We start from the raw sequence: 24,831 nt of genomic DNA on the forward strand, positions 1-24,831 counted from the left end.
ACCGCACTGTCCACTACTCAATGTCCGCTGTAAGGGTCAGTCAACTCACAAAGTCATAGGGTCATGGTCGTCATCAATAGTATCAGGGAGCCTTGGCAGTTCTATTAGCCTCGCCACAGGTCGGGTGTAAAATCCGTCCTTGGACGAGCACTTCAGCTGCTCGGACCTTTCCATCGGCACCGGTGATCACTTTGCTTACGCGGCCAGCCGGCCACATAGCTCTGGGTAGTGACTGGTCGATGATCATGACGACTGTTCCTTCTGTCAAATTGTCTCTCTCTTTTACCCACTTCTGGCGGGTCTGTAGAGACGGTAGGTAGTGGAGTAGGAAGCTGTTCCAAAACTTGTCAGCCAGTACTTGACTGTACCTCCACATTCTTCGGCCGTTCGCTTCTTCAGGCCTGTACATTGTCTGTGGTAGCGCGGGATCCAGCCGCGCCATCAAGAGGGTGTTGGGGGTGACTGGGTCGACATCTGCTACATCACTTGAGACGTAACCGAGGGGCTTTGAGTTCAATACTCCCTCGATCTCCGTGAGGACTGTCATTAGGACTTCTTCCGCCACAGTCTGGGCCCCAAGCACGGCGTACAGGGCTGTCTTTATGGAACGTACTTTTCGTTCCCAGGTTCCACCGAAGTGAGGTGCGTTCGGGGGATTAAACTGGAAGTCAATCTGGGATGGAGCGAGGTGGGTCTTAAGTTCTGGGCCCATAGCTTGGAAGCTCTCTCTCAGCTCTCTTTCTCCGCCTTTGAAGTTTGTCCCGTGATCAGACAACAATGTAGACGGTTTTCCTTTCCGTGATGTGAATCTTCGGAAGGCCATAAGGAATGAGTCTGTGCTCATGGTTGGAAGGAGTTCGATATGTATCGCTCTGGTGGTCATGCATTTGAATACAATACCCCACCGCTTCTCGGTTCCTCTTCCTCTCTTTATATACAGCGGGCCAAAACAGTCCATACCGGTGGAGTGAAAGGGCTTGTCGCCGAGTCGGAGGCGACAGGGAGGTAGGTCAGCCATCCGGGGTATACTGGGCTGCGCGCGCCACTTACGGCAGTCTAGACAGGTTCGCTGGAAGCGCCGCACTGCTTCTCTCCCTTGCAGTATCCAATAACGACGTCTGATCTCCGCGAAGACTCTCTCTGCCCCTGCGTGGTGCACATCCTCGTCGTATTTCTTTATGATCAGCTCTGTGACCTTATGTCGGCTGTTCAAGACTATCGGGTACTTAACGTCATCCGGTAGGTCGGGGGCTCTCCGCAGACGACCACCCACTCTGATGAGATTATGGGCGTCGCTCTCGGGGGCCAGGTGAAGCAGTCTGCTGTCTGATGGGACGGGCTTTGCTCCCTGTAGACAGGCTAGCTCATCGGGGAACGAGTCTCTCTGGGCTCTTTGTAGTAGAAGGAGTTCTGCTTCTTCGTAGTCAGCTGCTGAAATGTCAGTTGTGGGCTGAACCTCTGGGTGGTGCCACAGAAATGTCTTTAGCTGCGCACTCTCTAGGGTGAGGCAATCGTCTAGAACCGGGCCTGTGGGGACGAGTGTGTGTGTCAACCCACAGAACATAGGTTTCTTGTTCTCTGCCTCCTCTTTACTCGCCTCCCGTGGGGTGGGTGTAGGCCACTTCGGGGAGCTTGAGGAACTTTGGCCCGTCACTGTAGAGGTTGTGACGGGTGAGGTCATCCAGGGACATTCCCCGGGTGATGACGTCAGCTGGGTTGTGTTTGGTGTCCACATACCGCCAGCTGGTTACTTCTGTTAACTCTTGAATCTCGGTGACTCTGACTCCCACGAAGACCTTGTATCTGCACGAATCAGACCGGATCCATGTGAGTACGGTCGTGGAGTCTGACCACAAGATTGTTCTTTGCACCGGAATGGTGAGTTCATGTTGGATTAACGTGGCGAGCTGCGCTCCTGCTAGGGCTGCGCAGAGCTCTAGGCGTGGGATAGATTGTTGCTTGCGTGGGGCTATTCTTGAGCGAGCCAGGATGAAAGCAGTATGTATTTCTCCTCCCTCCTCTTGGGCACGCAAGTAAGCCACCGAACCGTAGGCTACTTCGGAGGCGTCGCTGAATACGTGCAGGTCGATCTTGCATGTCTCTGGCCTCACTGTGGGTGGGAAGTAGCTGCGGCGTATATTAACACCTGGGAGTGAGCGGAGTTCCGTCTCCCACTCTCTCCATGTGGATGCAAGGTGTTCGGGTATGGGATCGTCCCAGCCCTGGTCTTTGTCCCATAGCGCTCTTACAATCATCTTTGCCCTGGTGGTGTAAGGTAGAATACATCCCAACGGGTCATATTGTCTGGCGAGTGTTCTGTATACACTCCGTCTGGTGGTCGGTATTGCCGTCGACCTTCCCTGCTCCTTGATCAGGGGTTTGTGTCTATAATGGAGCGAGTCTGTTTTGAAGCGCCAGACTAGTCCTAGTGTCATTTCTTGGGCTTCTCCTGGGATGGTCGCCATCCAGGTCTCGCTGCTCGCTGGCTTCTCCTCTGGGGAGAGGCTACGCAATACTGGGGGGTCGCTGCTGGCCCGCTGCCGGAGATCAAAGCCGTCTTTGATCAGGGAGGCGTGGAGCAGCGCACGACGTCGCCAGTCAATTTTCTTTATGTGTCCCGCTGTGATTAGTTTGTTAATCTCAGCGCGGTACACAGCTTCTTGAGCGGGGTCTTTGGCTAGGCGCCGCTCTGTGTTCAATAGATACCGCTCCGTCGCCTCTTTTGTAGCACGAAAGGTGGGCATTCCCTCTCGCCTCAGGAGTGGAGTTGCGTATCTCATCACTCCGTTGACGTTGACTCTCTTTGTCCCGTGCTCGAGGAGGGCTATAGCGTAGATATCTTCCTTAGAACGAATGTCTTTCTTTTCGTTCTTAAAGGGCATTGTCTCTAGTGTCCATAGCCTCTCGACATGCTGCAGGAGTGTGGTGTCTCCTTCTGTCGCTCTGGAGTGGAGGCAGCTAGTGGCTGCTGTTCGGTTAAGAGACTTGGCGAGGGGGCCTTGTAACGTCCATCCTAGGCGGGTCTCGACTGCTGCAGGACAACCTCTGGGTCCTGTATGGACCCGGTCTATCGGGACTATGAGGTCTGCATGGTCGGAGCCTATCAGCAGGGTCGGGGTGGCGCCGTCTATGAGCGGGATAGGAAGTTGACGCAGGTGCACATATTTCTCCATCAGCTTGGCGATGGGGTAGGTGTACTGCGATAGTCCTATTTCTTGGCTGGTGAAAGCATTGGTAATCCTGTACCGTCTCTCTGGCTGCCCGCTTGCTGCGATAGTGAAGGAGACATTCTCGCCCTTTATCGTCTTTAGATCTCGTCTTATTGTCCGAATAGTCATCTGGTTCTCGCTCCCCCGTAGCCCCAGCTGGGCCGCAGCGGACGCGAGGAGAAGGGTCTTCTCTGACCCGTCATCAAGGACGGCGTAAGTGTCCATGATCTTGTCTTGGTAACTCAGTGTTACACGGACCACCTTTAAGAGCACCTGGGCGCCGCTGCTGCTAGCGGGGTCAATGTACATAACACTTGCCTTTGTGCTGTTGGATGGTGCAGGCTTTCTTTTGTTACTGTCGTGTAGGACATCCAGATGGGCTCCGTCACACCGACTACACCTCTTCTTTAGGCGGCACTCGGCTGCCATGTGACTGCGCGCACATCGGTAACAGCGCCTGTTGGACTTTATCCAGTGACTTGTTTCTTCAGCGGTCATCTTCTTGAACTGGTCACATTGTGACAACCAGTGTTCCTTCTCGCAGTACGGGCACACCATCTTCCACTTCTCTTTCATCGAGGGGGTACTGTGGTTCTTGCTGCTCGGTACTGATTCTGATTGGTGCATGACAGTCACCGATCTTCGGCCATCGTTTACTCTCCTAGGTCCCTCTCTGGAGCTTGGCGTGCTCCGCACGAACGTATCCAGCCGTAGGCTGCTGACTTCTCTCGCCAGGAAGTCGGCTAAGTCCAGGAGGGATGGCTCGGGACCGTTAGGATCACGGTGGTCTCTTTGCCGCCTGAAGCGCTCCTGTCGGGCGGGCGGCAGCTTCTCTAAAATCCTCTCGACGTTCGAGTTTGCGTATAGTTCGTGCATACCCTTTTCTCGTTGCGCCCCCAGCATCCCTACCAGGGATTGTACTTTTATAGACAGGTCGTCTAGTGAGCGATTGTCTGTTGCTGGGGGTAGGCGGTCAATATGCCTTATCTCCTGTATTACGTAATCCCATATACGTCCATATCTCTGGTCCAGCGCTGCTAGAGCCGCGGTGTATGGGGTCGTAGAGGTGGCATAGGCCAGCGCTATGTTGTGCGCTCGGGGCACTTTCAGGTGCTTCAATAATATTGCATACTTGTGGCGTTCATCAGCGACATCCACCATCATTGTCTCTAAGCACATCCGGAGCTCCGTGTACTGTGCTCGATTCTCATGGGTGAAGTCTGGAAACGTCGGTGTGCCAATGTATGACGCCATGGATGGCTGGCACATCGGTGAGCGTTGGAAGAGAGGCCTCCTGGGCGAGTCTCTTCTTATGCCTCTCGGTGGGCTGGTACTGGCAGGGTACCATGGCCCGCTGGTCCAGGTGCTATTCCTCGGGACTGGTCGTGCGTCATGCTCACCCGTGAGTCGAGTCGGGGGTCTGTAGCGCAGAGCCGCGGGGGTATAGCCTGGGCTATACTGGACCTCCTGGTCCTGTGGAGTAATGTGCTGCTGTCGGGCTTGACTCTCCTCCTCTCCCTCTTCTTCCTCTGCCAGGTCACCTAGATCCTGTAGTCGTCTATTTAGCCTCTCCGCGGTGTCCGCTGTTCCTTCCTTGTAGCTGGGTCTCACTTGGACCGGTTGGGGAATGAGTTCGGAGGGGGGTGTAGACTCTCTCTGGTGGTCGAGTTCAAGGTCGCCTGCTCGGTCAGGGGAGGGTGCCCTTGACGTGTGTCTTGACGAGGCTCTGGAACCCCTTGTGGAGGGAGGGGGTGTTGCCCTGGTGATCAGCTGCTCCATTAGCTGCGCTTGTAGTCTGTCGCGCTCGGCCTGTAGTCTGTCGCGCTCGCCCTGCAGTCTGTCGCGCTCGGCTTCGCGCTGGATGAGAGCGATGTCGCGCTCTGCTTCTCTTTGGGCACCGTCAGCGGCGCGCTGGGTGTCGGACCGGTCTCTTGCCATATTCTCTTCCGTCTGAAGGCGTCTCATCTCCAGGCGTATGTGCTCTTCTTCGCTCCGTTGCTGTGTTTGGAGTCGATCGCGTTCACCCTGAAGTCGATCGCGTTCACCCTGGAGTCGATCGCGTTCGGTAGAGGCTGTCAGGCTGACGAGGAACGCCTGTGACAGCATCCTCTCCGCCTCGCTGGGGGAAGGCGCTTGTAGAGGTGAGCCGCTCCTGGCTGTACTCGTTGGGGAGTCCTGGAGCTCTATCTCCTCGGCGCTCTCCTCATCTTGTTCCGTGCAGAGTTCCACCTCTGGAGGGTTGTCTTCCTCCCGGAGCTCTGGGGGGACTACTTCTTCGGTATTGGCGGGGGGTAAAGTCGTGTCAGTTCCCTCCTGGTCCCCACCGTGAGCTTGGTCAGTTACATTAGAACCCACTAGGGCCTCTGTGGTCGGGGTATCCTGGTTGATAGGGTTGGACATAATTTTACTTTCTACTTTTACTGCGTTTACTGTTTGTAGAAGGCTAGGTAGTTTACTGACAGCGTAATCCTCTAAGTACTGAGGTGGCTGTCGTCTACGTTGCGGGCGTTCTACTTTAGGAGGACCGTTTCGTGGAGTGTTCATCATAGGCCATTTCAATATTAATACCACTATATTAATATTACACTGATTACCCTCCGGCTCGAAGGACCAATTGTAACTGAGGGGTACAATTCCCTGACTGTATTGATAAGTATGGTATCATTAAACCACTACCGCTTTATGTACTTTAATTACTGGCCATACAGTACACGATATCTAAGTATGATGAACATTTTCCCACATATGAAATCAGGTCCACACAAAGGTAATAGTCAAATATTTAATATATAGCAAAAGGTACATATAATAATTACTTATTACATTTATGATTTGAATTGAATGCTCTTGTAAGGCAAATGAGTACTCGTAGGCAAATCAACACTGAATGTCCAATCTCTGGTTACACAGGAAGCAAGTATACAACCTGGCTTTTAGGGAATTATAGCGATGGTCACTTAATGATTATAGCTGGATAATATACTGCAGGGGTCCCGCCGGTTGTAAGCCAGTAGGGGGGGTAGGAGAGCCGTCGGCTGTATCCCGTCTGGTCAACGATTTCTAGGGAGAATTCAGGTACAGAACACAGTGCCCGTAGAACCTTGATCCGCAGATGAATACACTTGGGCTCTCTTGTAGACGATAGCTGTAGCTGTAGCTGTAGGTCCACAACGGAGAAGAAGTGTTTTTCCTTAGTAAAAATCAGATAGCAGGTTAGCTCATGCGCTGTGTGGAGCTGTCAAACGCTTCATAGAGCTGACTATGACTGTGTCATATTCTCTTTTTGTCATTACATCGTATCATGGGTGTGGGGTCGTAAAGGGGTGAACTGGTAACCTTTCCTCTCCCCCTTGTTCTGTCGGTCAGGGGTACACCCCCTGTCCTTCAAGGTTCCCGTCACGTGGCGGTTCGGCACGTTACGGGGGGGGGGGGGGGGGGAGTTTCCTGGTCCCACGGCCTGGTATATTGGGCGTGTGCACCGCTGGAATTCCCCCGCCATAGAGTACGTCACCGTGCGCGTCTCTGTTGTTAGGACTTCCGTGTGCTGTTCAGGTCCATGTGATGGATCTGTTTCAGGGGGGTGGTCAGGGCTCCTCCTCACCAAGCGCCTATTCGGGCCTTCTGTGAGTTCGGACTCCTTCTTCCGTGTGGGGGAGCCTCCATCAGAGTACAGAGCCTTCCTCCTCAGATTGTCAAAGTGAGTGGACCCTCTAGAAGGGTCCTATTCTATTGTATATGTATTCGATTCAATTCGATTATTGAGTGTGTATGGGTTCAGTGCCTCTTCCCCGGAGAGCCCTAAAACCAATTTTTTACATGGCTCAAGGTGCAATATATTCTTTTCAATCTGTACAGCTCGCGTGGGAAGTCTCTCTGGGGATCCCCGTCTCCTTCCTATGGGAGGGTGGTGGGATGTAAAAATGTGAAAAATTTTTACCCCGGCTGTGTAGACTGGGATACATACTGTTGATGCTTCCTTCTTTTCTTTTCCAGAAGTGTTGGAGTTAGGGAGTGTCACACCCCTCTTGTCGTTCCCCTGGGCGCCTTGGGGATTCAATGACAGGTCTAAATAGCCTGTTCATTGATGGGGGTGTGTCCCGACGCACGTATAGTGCTAGCTCGCTGTAAACAGGCGACTGACTGGCACGCCTTGGTTGCTTGTGGTTGAAACGGCGTTTTTATAAAGCAACTGAGATGGGGGTTTTTCCTCTTCCGACGACCAAATCCCACGACCTGGGTTGGTTTTTCGACGGATTCTCGTTCATGTCTGGGGGATGATGACGGAATGGATCTGAACATATGTAGAGGGGTCTCACGCCCTTGGGGTGGGCCACCAGGCGCGGTTCGGCCGAACGTCTGGGTGGCGCCTTCTTTTTCATGTTAAGATCGACACGCATATCTGCCCTTTCTCCTGGAGTTGGCATGTCGGCGTGGTTAGGGCACGGGACTGGTTCTGGTCACGCTGGACCGGATCAGTTGAACCCGTTGTCCGCCGGGGATGCAGATCTGCTGTTCTGGTACCCTGAGGGACTTGGGCTTTTTTCAGGGGGAAAAATGCCAGGTCGGTCCGGGTGTCACAGGGTTAAGCGCTATGGAGACCCTGGTTGGGTACGTTTTTACTCAGCACTGTCGTAATGGCTTACGGCCATGCCAACCTGTACACACTCGATCTCGTCGGATCTCGGCCGCTACACAGGTTGGTCCTGGTTAGTACTTGGTTGGGAGACCGCCTGGGAATACCAAGTACGGTGTGCTTAGGGGCTGGTTCTCCATTATTTTTCGCTCCTCTCTCACGCATGGCGAAGAGGGGCCTGTTGGGGGTGGTCTTTGACCTCCTCTGGTGACCCTGTGCTTCCCGTATCGCCAGGCCCGGTCCGAGGTAATGTTCGTCGACCCGTAGGCCTGGGTTAACCCTTTTTTGAAAACTGAGACACTTGTACTGCGGTATAGCCGGTGTATACCCGCAGGTGTGTTTTGGAGTTTTTTCTTGAGGGGTTATAGGAACAACCACCGCGTTGGGTAACACCAAGGTGGTTGATTCCCTGGTGTGTTGGAGCAGTGTCAACTCCCGGGTTACCCGGTTGAGGGTGCCCCTGCACATTCATGACGTCTGCCAATCGTGTCAGCCTTCTCTGCCTCAACCCCTCTGGGTGGGGGTTTTTAAATGGAGGCTTGGTCATGCAACAACGCCAGCATACGCCCCTTCCGCCGGGGCAGCTGTGTTCAGCTGTCCCCTCTGGCGCCTGTCTCGTCCGCAGTCTCCAGGCTAGGGTTAACAGCCTGTTGCCTGGTTTTTCCCCGGTGCGCTGCCTGCTTCCGTTGGTTAACCTTTTTTGTGTGCTTACGGCCGTGCTGACTGCCTGTTCTGCAGGGTCAGTGTGCCAGGCGGTGTACTATTGGGGGGACAGGGCCCGCTCGGCTTACGGCCATACCGACCTGAACACGCCCGATCTCGTCCGATCTCGGAAGCTAAGCAGGTTCTGGCCTGGTTAGTACTTGGTTGGGATACCGCCTGGGAATGCCAGGTGCAGTAACTGAGGGGCCTTTGTCCGAATACGCTGGCGATGTGGGGGGCGGGGCACTACGTGCCCACCTGGTGGGGTCTTGATGCTGGCATCATGGACTTCTCCGGGCCCCCATTCTAGGGAGTCCAGTCCTTTTGGTGGGTCTGGGTCTTCCTTCGTGCTCCGCTGCTACGGCCTTGCCACGGGGTTGGGTTTGCCCTTGACCCCGTGATTCTGGGGGCAGTAACGAGGTTGTTCCTCCGTTCGTTCCCGGGTGGCATGCGGGTTGTGCGTGTGTGTAGTCGTGGGGTCAAGCCACGGTCTGCTCACCCTGTGCGTTGAGTTGCTTGAGTGCCTCTTCGCACGGTCGGGTCCGTCGCCTTCCCGTGAAGCCCCTAATAGGGGGGATACCCTCCATTAGGGGGGGTCGGGGGGGCTCGGCCCTCCCTGTTCTGATGGTTTTGGGGGGCTGTCAGCGGGGTGTATTTGTCAGCCAGCGGCTCCGCTTGGCCTCCCCTTGTGCAGTTGTGATGCCAAGCAGAGCCCCTTAACGAAACAGAACGTTAGGTTATGGCTATAACCAAGTTCTGTTAGTTAGGGGTGACGCTTGGCATCAGACGGCCGCTGCAGCCCTTGACTCACCTTGTGGTGAAAGCTTGGGAAGGAGGAGAGCAGGTGACCACACACCTGCTTATGAAGGTAAGCTGATGAGGGGTGTGGTCAGACTAATACTGGTATTAAAGGTATATTTGTGGAATGTTATTCAGTACGCGTGCACGTACGCGAGGGAGTGCAGTTGTGATGCCAAGCGTCACCCCTAACTAACAGAACTTGGTTATAGCCATAACCTAACGTTATGTTATAGCCATAAGTAATATATTTACTTATTGTATAAGTCATATATTTCCATTAAGTATCGGCAAAAGTCCAAAACAAACGGCGCGACCGGGAGTCAAGCTGACAACGATTGTAGTCACAGGCAAGCAGGGGAACTCAAATGTTTTCTGAAAACGTTAAAAGTTATACTTTTTTAAATATGTCAATATTTTTCTTATTTGTAATATGTACACATTGTACATTTTCGTAAATACGTAGATATATATGGCTACGATGTACAATTGTTTCCTGTGGTCGATAAGTGCTTTATTTACACATTTTAAAGATCGGGCTGGCGTTTTATGTGACACATTGTACTTGTTTTTATTGAGTGCTTTTATTAAATGTTTATGTTTTATCTTATGTTGTGGACTTGTACAGCACTTTGGTCAACTTTGTTGTTTTTAAATGTGCTTTATAAATAAAGTGGATTGGATTGGCGTTTCACAGACTGAATGCATTTTAAATCTATTCGACCAAATTTCTCATTATTAGATGTTTCCGCCTGTTAAATTCGGCCCTTTAAATGTGAGCCTGTAATTTATTTCTGCTTTGTTGCCATCTTGAATCTAGGAATAGCCTTAGGAACAAACAACGACCATCATGTGCTCATTTCTTTCATTCATACCCATTCAAACATGAGCAGAAACATATCATTCTATCTTCTTGAATCAGTAAGAGCTTCGAGCGTCCAGCGCTGAGTAGACAGAGCAAACACACCAAGCGGAAGGATCACGCTAGGAAAACACGCGGCTACGGAATGACACAATGCCGTACGTTAGGTTCAATACAGGCATTATGCAATCTCATTGTCAAATATTACTTCATCCTTATCTCTAAAATGCCATATTTCACTTGGAATGCATTCCCGTTATCTTCATATCGCAGAAAAAACATTTCCTAATTCCACTCCGTTTCAGGGGAAAGGCATTTTTCCAGAAGCGAAGACAGCCCCCCCCCTATAACCATGCCTTATCTATCCAACAGATCTCCATGCTTGATGATGGGTTTAAACTAGGGATGCTCGATATTGGCTTTTTTACCGATACCGATATACCGATATTGTCCAACTCTTAATTTCCAATACCGATATCAACCGATATCACATTTTAATGCCGATATCGGCCGATAATATTGGTAGGCCGATAATATCGGACATCATTTCTATAGAAATTTAATTTTTATTTTTATATATAAAAAAAATAAAAAAATGTGAAAACCGATACCGATATTTTCCGTTATCACATTTTAATGCCGATATCGGCCGATAATATCGGACATCCCTAGTTTAAACGGCTCAGATTACACAGCCCACTCAAGCCTACTTTTCCACCTGTGTAGAACAGATCTGATCTTTTCTTTGATGCCTAAGCACACGTTTATTCTTCAAATGATTTTTCCATTTAACCTTCTGTCGTGTGGCAGTGAAAGGGTTAACGGGATTTTCATGCTTTTTATTTGTTGTTTTCACTGAAAAGGCCACTTCGGATGCAACCAGTAGTTATTTATGCTTGTGGGGCAGAAAGTCACAGCGAAACACACACACACACACACACACACACACACACACACACACACACACACACACACACACACACACACACACACACACACACACACACACACACACACACACACACACACACACACACACACACACACACACACATACACGCACATAGTCACACACACACATAGACACACACACACACACACACACATACACACACGCACACATGCACACACACACAAACACATAAACACACGCACACACACACACACACACACACACACACACACACACACACACACACAAAAGATACATAGACACACACACACACATACACACACACACACACACACACACACACACACACACACACACACACACACACACACACACACACACACACACACACACACACACACACACACAAAAGATACATAGACACAAAAAAGCACTCGCCCTGATCAACTGCATATTAACCATGGGAACAACACTTAAGAAACGTATAAGGCAGTGAGGTGGGGTGAGAAAATATGTAATACTGAACTCACAACTAACTGGATTATGAATCTGATCCTGGGTCAGATAAAAGGTCATGAGCCACATCTTGCTCTCCTCCTTTGCACAGTGCATACAACTTTAGATCAGATTTGGGAGTTGTTCAGTCGCTACATATCTAGTGACATCAGCATGTGTCAATAAAGCTCAGCCCTAACCGCGGCAATAGAGCGACCGGACCAGACCTCTTATCTATGCTCAGTTACTCCACAGTGCACACTCCAGCGGCTCTGTTGACCCACGCTGATGCCTCCGTGACCACAACTCTGGGACCAGACTGATTTCAATATAAATGGGAACTTGGCCAACTGAGTAAAAAGAGAGAGAGAGAAAGAGAGTGAGAGAGAGAGAGAGAGAGAGAGAGAGAGAGAGAGAGAGAGAGAGAGAGAGAGAGAGAGAGAGAGAGAGAGAGAGAGAGGCAGAGAGAGAGAGAGAGAGAGAGAGAGGGAGAGAGAGAGAGAAAACATTTGCATTCTTGCTTAATGGGACTGAGAGGATGGATACTCTAGAGAGAGAGAGAGAGAGAGAGAGAGAGAGAGAGAGAGAGAGAGAGAGAGAGAGAGAGAGAGAGAGAGAGAGAGAGAGAGAGAGAGGGAGAGATGATCGCATTCCATCACTCCTGAGTCAATAAAGGATGGAGGGGGGAAGTAATAAAGAGAGAAACTCACAAACTCCGGGAGGAAGAACAGCTCTGGTACGGTGGTGAAGATTCTACATCCAGTGGGGAGAATATCTGCAGAGGTGGTGGAAGCCATGGTCCCCAAAACGTGCACGGTCCAAGGTTTCTGTGCGTGTGTGTGTGTGTGTGTGTGTGTGTGTGACAGTCAGACAGTGTGTGTGTGTGACAGTCAGACAGTGTGTGTGTGTGTGACAGTCAGACAGCGTGTGTGCATGCCCAGAGAGGCTCCAGCTGAAATGAGGCGTCTGACTAAAATCTGCTTTTTAAAGAGTGCCCCTCTCCTCTCCTCTCCCACACCTGTCTCTCTACCCCACCCCCACCCCTCAGTCCCTCTCTCTTCTCCCCACACCTTTCTCTCTATCTCTCCCTCAATCCCTCCTTTCTTCCCTCCTCCCTTCCCTCCTCCTACTCATCTATCTCTCCTGTTGGTTGCTTTGTCTCAGTTTTCATGCTATTGAAAGGCCAGTCGGACGGGTATTCGGCATATTTGTGTAAGGGGAGGTGTGTGTGTGTGCGGGCAGAGAGGGAGACAGCATGTGTGTGTGTGTGTGTGTGTGTGTGTGTGTGTGTGTGTGTGAGGTTTGTTTTCTACCAAAACTATAAAAACCTGCTACACAAAATGCAACAGATGTGTTTTCAATACTTGACAATAAAGAAGTGAATTCCCAGGAGATTGAACAGAAACATTCTCAAAACATTTCCTTTGCGTTTGGAAGTTTGTCAGTGGTCTCTTCTTGCTTATTCATTTGAGAGGCAAATCATGTTGTTAAGGAATGGTATAGTGCAGGGGTCGGCAACCTCCGGCTCCGGGGCCGCATGCGCTCTTTAGCCAATCAGCTGGCCAAATATTTTTTTGTTTTGATTTTTTTTAACTTTTTTTTGGTTCTCTTATTTTGATGATATCGATGTCATACTGTGACACTGAAATGAAAACATATTTCATGAACTAAAATATTTAGTCAACAAAAATATTTCATCAACTAAAATATACAGTACGTCACACCCCGCGCCTCTCCCTGCCGTCTGCAAGTGGCTAATCTTGAGTTTCCGACCCCCCAGTAAGCTAACCATGGATAAATCCAAAAAAAGGAAAGTCTGAGGAAAATAGAGGGTTTAATTCAGCGTGGACAGATTCATTTGCTTTCACGACTAACAATGCAGGCTTACCTGTATGCCTGATATGTGGTGCGAAATTTGCGAACAACGAAAAATTTACTTTTTATTTTATAGATTTTCCACAAATAAGGGAAGGACTCAAATAGAGCTGCATAGTTCAGGGTTTTATTTCAAAGTAGGTCTACACATGGTAGTCTTTTTTCAAAGTGGACTACTTTTTATTTGATAAATGTTCCACAAATAAGGGAAGGACACAAATATACCTGACTAGTTCAGGGTTTTATTTCAAAGGCGGTCTACAGACACGAGTGTTTTGTCTCCTCTTCTGTGTCTTATTTAAAAATAGGTCTACACAGCCAGTCTTTTTTCTCCTCTTCATAAGAGTTTGAGGTTTTCCTTTGTTATAACAGGTAAAAACAGCAATAATGTTGCTTTATAATTCCATTAATGCAACAAACTGTGTGCTATAAGTATAAAGTATAATAAATTGCAAATGACTTTGGGTATGCAATTGTCAGGCGTTTTATGCTAAATGTGGGGTATGCTTGGGGATATATATAAAACGTTTTACACTGTGTTATCTTCATTTTAAGGGTAAATAGGTTGTGCGGCTCCCTGAGCATTTTATTTTGTGGGAGGGGGGAAAAGTGGCTCTTTTGATAGTAAAGGTTGCTGACCCCTGGTATAGTGCAAGTATGCAAGTATGGGGTGTAAAGTACTTCGTTACAATACTTAAGTACAGGTCCAACTATTTTAGTATTAGTATATTTGTTTCTCTGGCCGAACTAACGTTAACGTTATTAATCCTGTAGCCAGACTTTATTTAAAAACAGCCAATCAAATCCCCATCAATGGAAAATTAACCCGCCCATACCCATGCTGATTGGTCCTTGTGCAAGACTAGAAAGCGGGGATCTTTGATTAAACACCTGCTATCAGAAGAATAATTTCATATCAAATGAAAACTTGGCCCATGATGGAATGAGTTTGAGACCCCTTCTATCCCTTGCAATAAAAAAACGCGCGGGGCACGTGTGTGCGTAGGTCTGTCCATGCGTGTCTGTGTGTGTGCGTGCATGCGTGTGTGTGCGTGTGTCTGTCCATGCGTGTGTGTGCGTGTGTCTGTCCATGCGTGTGTGTGTGTGTGTGTGTGTGCGTGTGTGTGTGTGTGTGTGTGTGTGTGTGTGTGTGTGTGTGTGTGTGTGTGTGTGTGTGTGTGTGTGTGTGTGTGTGTGTGTGTGTGTGTGTGTGTGTGTGTGTGTGTGTGTGTGTGTGTGTGTGTGTGTGTGTGTGAGGTTTGTTTTCTACCAAAACTATAAAAACCTGCTACACAAAATGCAACAGATGTGTTTTCAATACTTGACAATAAAGAAGTGAATTCCCAGGAGATTGAACAGAAACATTCTCAAAACATTTCCTTTGCGTTTGGAAGTTTGTCAGTGGTCTCTTCTTGCTTATTCATTTGAGAGGCAAATCATGTTGTTAAGGAATGGTATAGTGCAGGGGTCGGCAACCTCCGGCTCCGGGGCCGCATGCGCTCTTTAGCCAATCAGCTGGCCAAATATTTTTTTGTTTTGATTTTTTTTAACTTTTTTTTGGTTCTCTTATTTTGATGATATCGATGTCATACTGTGACACTGAAATGAAAACATATTTCATGAACTAAAATATTTAGTCAACAAAAATATTTCATCAACTAAAATATACAGTACGTCACACCCCGCGCCTCTCCCTGCCGTCTGCAAGTGGCTAATCTTGAGTTTCCGACCCCCCAGTAAGCTAACCATGGATAAATCCAAAAAAAGGAAAGTCTGAGGAAAATAGAGGGTTTAATTCAGCGTGGACAGATTCATTTGCTTTCACGACTAACAATGCAGGCTTACCTGTATGCCTGATATGTGGTGCGAAATTTGCGAACAACGAAAAATTTACTTTTTATTTTATAGATTTTCCACAAATAAGGGAAGGACTCAAATAGAGCTGCATAGTTCAGGGTTTTATTTCAAAGTAGGTCTACACATGGTAGTCTTTTTTCAAAGTGGACTACTTTTTATTTGATAAATGTTCCACAAATAAGGGAAGGACACAAATATACCTGACTAGTTCAGGGTTTTATTTCAAAGGCGGTCTACAGACACGAGTGTTTTGTCTCCTCTTCTGTGTCTTATTTAAAAATAGGTCTACACAGCCAGTCTTTTTTCTCCTCTTCATAAGAGTTTGAGGTTTTCCTTTGTTATAACAGGTAAAAACAGCAATAATGTTGCTTTATAATTCCATTAATGCAACAAACTGTGTGCTATAAGTATAAAGTATAATAAATTGCAAATGACTTTGGGTATGCAATTGTCAGGCGTTTTATGCTAAATGTGGGGTATGCTTGGGGATATATATAAAACGTTTTACACTGTGTTATCTTCATTTTAAGGGTAAATAGGTTGTGCGGCTCCCTGAGCATTTTATTTTGTGGGAGGGGGGAAAAGTGGCTCTTTTGATAGTAAAGGTTGCTGACCCCTGGTATAGTGCAAGTATGCAAGTATGGGGTGTAAAGTACTTCGTTACAATACTTAAGTACAGGTCCAACTATTTTAGTATTAGTATATTTGTTTCTCTGGCCGAACTAACGTTAACGTTATTAATCCTGTAGCCAGACTTTATTTAAAAACAGCCAATCAAATCCCCATCAATGGAAAATTAACCCGCCCATACCCATGCTGATTGGTCCTTGTGCAAGACTAGAAAGCGGGGATCTTTGATTAAACACCTGCTATCAGAAGAATAATTTCATATCAAATGAAAACTTGGCCCATGATGGAATGAGTTTGAGACCCCTTCTATCCCTTGCAATAAAAAAACGCGCGGGGCACGTGTGTGCGTAGGTCTGTCCATGCGTGTCTGTGTGTGTGCGTGCATGCGTGTGTGTGCGTGTGTCTGTCCATGCGTGTGTGTGCGTGTGTCTGTCCATGCGTGTGTGTGTGTGTGTGTGTGTGCGTGTGTGTGTGTGTGTGTGTGTGTGTGTGTGTGTGTGTGTGTGTGTGTGTGTGTGTGTGTGTGTGTGTGTGTGTGTGTGTGTGTGTGTGTGTGTGTGTGTGTGTGTGTGTGTGTGTGTGTGTGTGTGTGTGTGTGTGCTGTCATTGTGTTATGGGAGGTCTAGATTCCGGATTGAATTCTGCTTCCCAGCCTATTTGCATTCAGTCCTCAAAGCCAAGATGGACGGATGCCCATAATCTCCATTGCTCTTTGCCATTGCAATCGAACCCCTCACCATTAGCATTAGAAACCACCCTTCCATTACACCTGTGAAACTAGGTGGAAGTGAGCACTACATTTCTTTACTGTAAATGCAGACAATGTGATTGTTTACCTGTCACGCCCAGAATAATCTCTACCGCCTTTATTATACATTGTTGAAAGATTTGTCAGTCTCTCTGGATACACTATAAAAGAGTGAATTGATGCCACTGGGTCTCTCATTCCTGTCCTAGCTAAACACTACGTTGAGAGTCATCCAGACTAACTCTGACTATTTTGTATTGATACTTTGATTGAGTTAATAAATCGTACCAGGTCTCTTTTGACTGAGTACGTTATTTGCTTCTGCTATTTTCCACCACAAAACTTTATGATAAAGAACTCCTTGAAAATATGGTACCAGATTAGAAACGTTTTTAAATGACCAGAGACGTTGGTCTGCACTCCCATCCCTCTGTCATAACCAAGCTTTCCCCCTTCACAATCAGACCACATTTTTTTCAAGTGGAAGGAAAAAGGAATAGTCTCTATAGAAAACCTTTACATAGATGGTCCTTTTGCCTCATTTTCCCAACTGCAGCATAAATATGAGCTCCCCCAGACTAATTTCCTTCTTCCAAATCAGGACCTATGTTCGTTTAAATGCTCCAAATTTTGAAATGTATATACACCGATTGCTGTGATATATTCCCTCATGACCACAGAGCCCAATACCAAACGCCTGATATCCAAGTGTGTAGACTAATTTACAGAACACTATATTCCATCTACTACACAATGCTTAAGGGAGTCTTGGGAGAGAGATATTCAAGTGGACGTTCCAATGGACACCTGGGATGAGGGCCTCCACAGTGTCCACTCTTGTTCCATTAATTCCAGACATCAATTCATTCAATTTAAGGTGATACATAGACTTCACTATTCTTGTACAAGATTGCACTCAATCTACCCCTCAGTCTCACCACTCTGTACCAGATGCAGATCTGCTGAGGGCTCACCGAGTCACCTCTTTTGGTTTTGCCCAAAGCTCCACAGGTTCTGTAGTGAGGTGTTCCCTGAAGCTCCACATGTTCTGGAGTGAGGTGTTCCCTGAAGCTCCACATGTTCTGGAGTGAGGTGTTCCCTGAAGCTCCACAGGTTCTGGAGTGAGGTGTTCCCTGAAGCTCCACAGGTTCTGGAGTGAGGTGTTCCCTGAAGCTCCACAGGTTCTGGATTGAGGTGTTCCCTGAAGCTCCACATGTTCTGGAGTGAGGCGTTCCCTGAAGCTCCCTCCACAGGTTCTGGAGTGAGGTGTTCCCTGAAGCTCCACAGGTTCTGGAGTGAGGCGTTCCCTGAAGCTCCCTCCACAGATTCTGGAGTGAGGTGTTCCCTGAAGCTCCACAGGTTCTGGAGTGAGGTGTTCCCTGAAGCTCCACAGGTTCTGGAGTGAGGTGTTCCCTGAAGCTCCACAGGTTCTGGAGTGAGGTGTTCCCTGAAGCTCCACAGGTTCTGGAGTGAGGTGTTCCCTGAAGCTCCACAGGTTCTGGAGTGAGGTGTTACCTGAAGCTCCACAGGTTCTGGAGTGAGGTGTTCGCTGAAGCTCCACAGGTTCTGGAGTGAGGCGTTCCAATGTTACTCAAATATTTATACCCATGACTTTCTCCCAGACCCAGTAGTGGCTATTTGTGGCTGGTCACAAAACATGACAACACTCAGTCACTCTCAGATACAGACTATACGGTATGGCATGGTAATTGCAAAGAAATGCATTTTAATGGTGTGGAACAAAGAAAGAGTACCACTTTTCCAAACCTGGTTGACAGAACTCATCAATATGCTACACGTGGAGGGAATACGCTATGAGAACGCAGGGCAGCCCAGTAAATTTAAAGACATTTTGGCAACCTTTTCTTGATTATATATCTCAAAACTGACACAGATGGCTGGGTGATCTGATAGACTATTGCTGGGACCTTGGTGCGAGGAAACCTATACTGTAAGCTTGTTTATGTATCCCATAGTGGAGGGCCAATCATTTGAAGTGTTAATGTCCAAATATCACTCAGAAAACTCAATCTAGGCTGTTTTATGCTATGAACAACCAAAACTCCAACTCGTACATTTTGATAATTAGGTTTCAAAACCTCCAAGGCGGAATTACTTTCTTTGTTTGAAGGGCTAAATTCTTGTTCTGTGAACAAGCATTACAAATATACAATGCGTACTATAGATGTCTAGGACAATGTGAACTTATAGAGCACTGTTTTTGTCTGTTTTTTTTTTATGTTCTGGCAAAATATTTTGGCTAAATATGCCTAGTTTTATAAATGTGTATTGATAACATAGTGCTGTAATACAATTTTCTAATAAATATGCATGATCAAGTTCAACAACGTGTGCTTTTATTTTGATATTCCTTAATTCCACGTTGAAATTACGCGATACATTAAGTGTGGGGTTGCCAAAAAAAATTCTAAATAAAATGGGGTCGTGGTATAAATAAAGTTTAAAGTTTGAGAACCCCTGCTCTAAAGGCATCAGCTGAAGGGACTCTTGATGGCCTGATGGTACTTTGTACAAGGATTTTATTTGGACTATGTGGACTAACTGTGCTGCTAACGAACAGCTGTCTCTTACACAAAGCCATGTAAAATTACTTTGCATCTACTATAGTATATTTTTCAATCTTTAAGACTTGATACGTTTATCCCTTTCACTGCCGCACTACCAAACGGTTAACCCTTTTCACTGCGACAACACACATAAGGTTAACCCTTTCACTGCCACACAACAGCAGGTTAACCCTTTCACTGCCACACGACAGAAGGTTATATATTCGTACTTGGCTTATCGCGTCCCGCTCTATAAGCCTATCGAGATACCTCTTATCTCCTGTACCTATTGTACTCTATCACGAAAACAACTTGTACACCCACACCTGACCGGGTCCCGCCTCTATGGAGGCGTAGCCTATAAGACCATGACCATGGTCATCAACACACCCTTCCTCTATTTTCGTTCCATCATATTGGATGCAGTGCACCTTATGTAACTAGTAGGATGAAAAGATTAGAGAAATTACGTAATGTTGAAAACTTACCGGAGGTTTGCTTACCCCTGGCAGCTTCGGAGCATGTTTCAGCGACACATTGGGCCTGTGCTGATGTTTCCTCGGCTGACGGCGGCAGACCGAGGGGCAGCGTACAAGGTTTGGCTATCAAGTCGGCTTGTACAAAGGTAAGGCCTGTGTCATTAGGCATCAATGTCGGTATTGGTAATGCTGTGGAGTATGTTTCGGCGCCAGGGCCGGGGTGGCTTGGTGATCGTTCCACTGCAGTGGACGTTTTCCTGGCAATCCTGGAGCACACTGCTAACGCTAATGCTACTACTGCTACTTCTGCTAATGCTAACGTTGACGCTGAAATGGGTCGTTGTTCTAATAATCCCAGCCGCGGGATACCGCTTTTCCCTCCTCTTACCAGCTTCATTGATGAAGGTCAGTCGGTTGTTGATGTGGGGGGTTTCGCTGAGTCCTATTTACCTTTTTTACAGGTAAACGGGCTAACAACAGGGTGCAGGCCGGGTGTACCGTGGCTTAGTAGCCAGGTAGCTTTGTTCCTGTGCCCCGGCGGGGATGAACGACGTCCCGCCCGGCCGATGCTTGATAGCGAATCGGCTCGGAGGGTGGCAGTATGGACGGATGAGTTGTATACTGCTACAGGATGGTATTTAGCGGCGGCCAGTGTTATGGCTCAGCTGGCTAGTTTCCTATCCACATTGGCGTCGGGTAGTAGGACTTTGGGTCCAGCCGACATTGTAAACATGGTTCATGTTTGTGGTGTTATGGAGATCTTGACTCAGTCGCAAGCTATAACTGCGGGGAGGATTAGGATGCTATCAACGTTGGTTGTTAGGCATGTTTGGTTGGAGCAATCTCCTCTTGGGGAAGAGGATAGGTTTTCTCTCCTCGCGACTCCTTTTTCCACAGATAGTCTTTTTGGGCATTCTGTGGAGGCGCAGGCGGTTGTTGATCTGTGTCCTACACCGCCTCACGCTGTGCAGCCAGAGGTGGGAGCACGGTCTCGTCAACGACTGTGGCGAGATCCTCGACAGGCGGCCATGTTTCCCCCGCCAGTGGTGCCCTGGGTGGAGAGTCAACAGGGTCCCACAAGGCCGACAGCCTTGGCGGCCGAGGGATCGGCCATTTTGGGTGAATTCGAGTTTTGTAAAACAAGCCGTCGTTACTTTGCCGCGAGCAGCCCGCTCCCCGTTCAATCCTCTCTCTGTTACCCACGGAAGCGGGGCTCTGATCGTTCTCCTTTGGCTGCGGGCCGCGAACCTTCCTTGAAGCGTATGCGGCCCCATTCGTCACTTCTCATGGGGACAGGGGCTGACACCCAGTTGATGGCTGAGCCTGGGTCTGTCCGTGAGAATGTTCCGTTGCGTGGTTCCTGCACCACACGTTGTGTGTTGGATGAGCCTGGTGTTACGGCTGCCACTATCTACAGTGGTCAGCAGGGGGACTCGAGGCCTCTTCTGTTGAATGCACAGCAAGGGTTACCCCGGCCTCGCCTTCGCCAGGCGGGGTATCGCGCTGATGCCTCCCACTCCCGTCACAGCGGCAGTGGTCTGCAAAGGAGAGGCGAGCGTGATTTGGGTGGTAGCAATATCACTGCAGGGCTTCGGCGTGTAGGAGCCCATGGGGTCCTCATGCCTTGCGTGTCTAGCTGCGGAACAACTCCTCGGCATGCGCTAGAGGGGTGTTCAGGGGGGGGTGTGTGTGTCAACCAGTTTGATAACAGCTTCTCCCGTATCAAACCGGCCCTTTCTGTCGGGGTCCCCCCTTGGGTGCGTTGCACAGCGGGAGGGACCGGGCCAACTATCTACTGTTCCTTGCGGCCCAGCGTCAGTTGACGGCGGGTGCGCTGTGGGATTATTTTCACATATGGCGACAGGAATGCCGTCTTGTGGGGTGGATGGCGAGAACCTTGAGGCAGGGGCTTATGTTGCACTTCGCACAACCCCACCCTCCGTTCTCAGGTTTGGTGCCGACCCTATTGTCAGGGTCAGACGCAGTGACAGCCCTGGCCGACGAGATCCAATCTCTGTTGGCGAAGCAGGCCGTCGTTGTGGTTCCGAGAGAGGACGCAATGTCAGGCGTCTACTCCCGTTATTTTCTGATACCCAAGAAAACAGGGGGGATCAGACCTATACTGGATCTGTCCGCGTTCAATCGGTCGATTGTAGCGAGACCGTTCAGAATGTTGACCGTCAAACTCCTTCTGCTTGCTGTCAGAAGGGGAGACTGGTTCACCTCCATAGACCTGAAGGATGCGTATTTTCACATCCCCATTTACCCTCCTCACAGGAAGTTCCTACGGTTCCTGTTTCAGGGCGTAGCGTACGAGTACCAGAGGATGCCGTTCGGTTATTCTCTGGCTCCCCGCACATTCACCAAGTGCGTGGCGACTGCGCTGGAGCCTTTACGTCGTCGGGGGTTACGAGTTCTATTCTATCTCGACGACATTCTACTCCTCAGTCGTTCGGAGGAGGTTGCCAGGTCTCATACCAGGCTGGTGGTGGAATTCCTCACCAGCCTAGGTTTTGCTGTGAATTGGAAGAAGAGTACCCCTCTTCCCAGTCAACAGGTGGAGTACTTGGGCTTGACGTTGAGGTCAAGGCCCATGATTGCAACCCTCTCGGAGCAGCGCCAGGTGTCTATCCGTCGCGCGCTCGGGGGTTTCCATCTGGGAGGGACGGTCACGGCGCTGCAAGTGATGCGTCTGCTCGGCATTATGGCATCTGCTCACGCGGTGGTTCCTCTTGGCCTCCTCTTCATGAGGAGGATACAGAGGTGGTTTCTCTCTATGAGAATAGATCCGGTGAGGGACAAAGGGAAACGGATGACGGTTCCTTTGTCGATATGGGGAGATCTCGCCCACTGGAGGAGGCTGGGTATCCTCACTATTGGGGTCCCCATAGGCAGCAGGCGCTCACACATCACGGTCTTCACCGACGCCTCTCTCACGGGTTGGGGAGGGACGTGTCGGACCCACGCAGTGCGGGGCAGCTGGACGGGGGTTCATGCTGGCCCAGCTACCCCGCATATCAATGTGTTGGAGTTGAAGGCGGTCCTCCTGGTCCTCAAACGGTTCGACCACCTGGTGGTAGGCGAACACGTTTTGGTCAGGACAGACAGTATGGCGGCAGCGGCGTATATCAACAGGCAGGGTGGGACTCGTTCCATCCGCCTGCTCCGGGCGGCGGTCGAACTTTGGCTATGGGCATCCCGCAGGCTGCGCAGTCTGAGTGCGCTCCACATTCCTGGTACAGAGAATATGGGGGCGGATATGATGTCAGACAGATCTGGGATCGGTTCGGGGAGGCCTCGGTAGATCCGTTTGCGTGCCGACGCTCTCACAAGTGCCCCTTGTGGTTCTCGCTCAGTCGAGCAGATCATCTCCCCTTGGGGGTGGATGCCTTCTCGACCTTTCCATGGCCGCCCGGTCTTCTGTACGCCTTTCCTCCTGTACAGCTGTTGAGTCAGCTGTTGGAGCGGATATGGAGGGAGCGCAGGACAGTGATCCTGGTCGCGCCGGACCGGGGCACGTCAGTGTGGTTCCCGGTCTTGATCAAGCTTCTGGTCGCTCCTCCTTGGGTCATTCCTTGGTCGGCGACGGCCCTCTCACAGCACGACGGGTCACTGTTCCAGTATCCGATGTTGGGCCAACGGCTGTTGGTGTGGCTGGTGGGAGGGTGAGTCTGGAGAGGATGGACCCTTCGGTGGTTGATACCATCCGGAGTGCACATGCTCCCTCCACTGTCGCGCTTTACGCGGGCAGATGGCGTGCGTTCCAAGAGTCGTGTAAGGCGGGGGGCTGGGACCCAGTCTCCTGCCCCCTGGATGCTGTCCTGAGTTATCTCCAGTCTCTTTTTGGTAGACTGTCGGCTTCGACGGTGAGGGTATATGCAGCGGCTATATCCTCCTATCATGAGGGAATTGAGGGGACTGTTTTGTTCAGCCACCCTCTTGTGAAGCGTTTCTTGCTTGGCGCTTGACGCGTTAAGCCGGTGCAACGCTCCTTGGCTCCGCCTTTGGATCTTCAATTGGTCCTCGGTCGGTTGTCCTTGGCCCCGTTTGAGCCGCTCGAGCAGGCGCCGTTGGAACGGCTGTCTTTCAAGACCGCGTTCCTGCTGGCTGTCACTTCCGCTAAACGCGTGGGTGAGCTCTGTGCTCTCTTGGTACGTCCAGAGTGCCTGTCTTTTCGGGCCGATTGCGGTGCCACTCTGCGACCTAATCCTGCTTTCATGCCTAAGGATATCCGGAGTTCCTTCCGCTCCCGGGATATTGTGGTTCAGGCGTTTTGTCCTCCTCCTCACACTAGTGAGTTAGATGCGGGCCTTCACCTGTCATGTCCGGTCCGTGCTTTGGGAATTTACCTCAGCCGTACTCAGGACCTCAGGGTTACTGATCAGCTTTTTGTCTGTTACGGTGGTTCTCGTGCCGGTAAGGCACTGTCGAAACAGCGCCTGTCCCATTGGTTGTGCGAGGACATTGCCCTCTGCTACACATTGGCTGGGCAGGATCCCCCTGGGGGCATCAGGGCGCACTCCACTCGTGGGGTGGCTGCCTCTGCCGCTCTCCTGGGTGGGGCCTCGGTGGAGGACATCTGTGCTGCAGCTTCATGGTCCTCCCCGGGCCCCTTTGTAAGGTTTTACCTCATGGACATGACCGGGGGTTCTGTCTCCCAGGCTGTTCTGGGGTCTGTGGCCTTTCCTGCTTCCCATCCGTTGGTAGGGTAGCACGAGTGTGTGGGTATGGGCCACAGTGTATTGGGTCACACGTGGTTCCGCCTGTGCTGTGTGTTCAAGGGGTTCTAGTTCCTCCTTGCTCGCACTCCGGTGGTGTTGACTGCGCCCCCCCTTCATTAGGAAGGATGGGGTGACAGGGCTCCCCAAACCCCTTGATGTGGGCTTACGGGTCCTCAGGGGTTACATCTGTCGGGCCTCGCGTCCACTCTAACCCATATCTCGATAGGCTTATAGAGCGGGACGCGATAAGCCAAGTACGAATATATAACGATAGGTTATGTATATAACCTAGTTATATGAGTACTGGCTGAGCGTCCCGCTCTTAAGCGGCCCTGAGTTCCC

At 49.7% G+C, this 24,831-nt stretch overlaps 1 protein-coding gene across 1 annotated transcript in view; it reads right to left on the bottom strand.

Moving 5' to 3' along the window:
- Nucleotides 1-12,522, bottom strand: part of LOC311234368 (myelin and lymphocyte protein-like) — a 71,063-nt gene extending 58,541 nt beyond the window's left edge. Inside the window, exon 1 of the mRNA XM_084321525.1 lies at nucleotides 12,323-12,522. Within this exon, the coding sequence (XP_084177651.1) occupies nucleotides 12,323-12,409 (87 nt within the window). The 5' untranslated portion in view covers nucleotides 12,410-12,522. The remainder of the gene's footprint in view (nucleotides 1-12,322) is intronic.
- Between the last annotated feature and the right edge of the window lie 12,309 nt (nucleotides 12,523-24,831).

This window comes from Notolepis coatsorum (genome assembly GCF_963971535.1).
Source record: "Notolepis coatsorum genome assembly, chromosome: 9".
Classification (NCBI taxonomy): Eukaryota; Metazoa; Chordata; class Actinopteri; order Aulopiformes; family Paralepididae; genus Notolepis; species Notolepis coatsorum.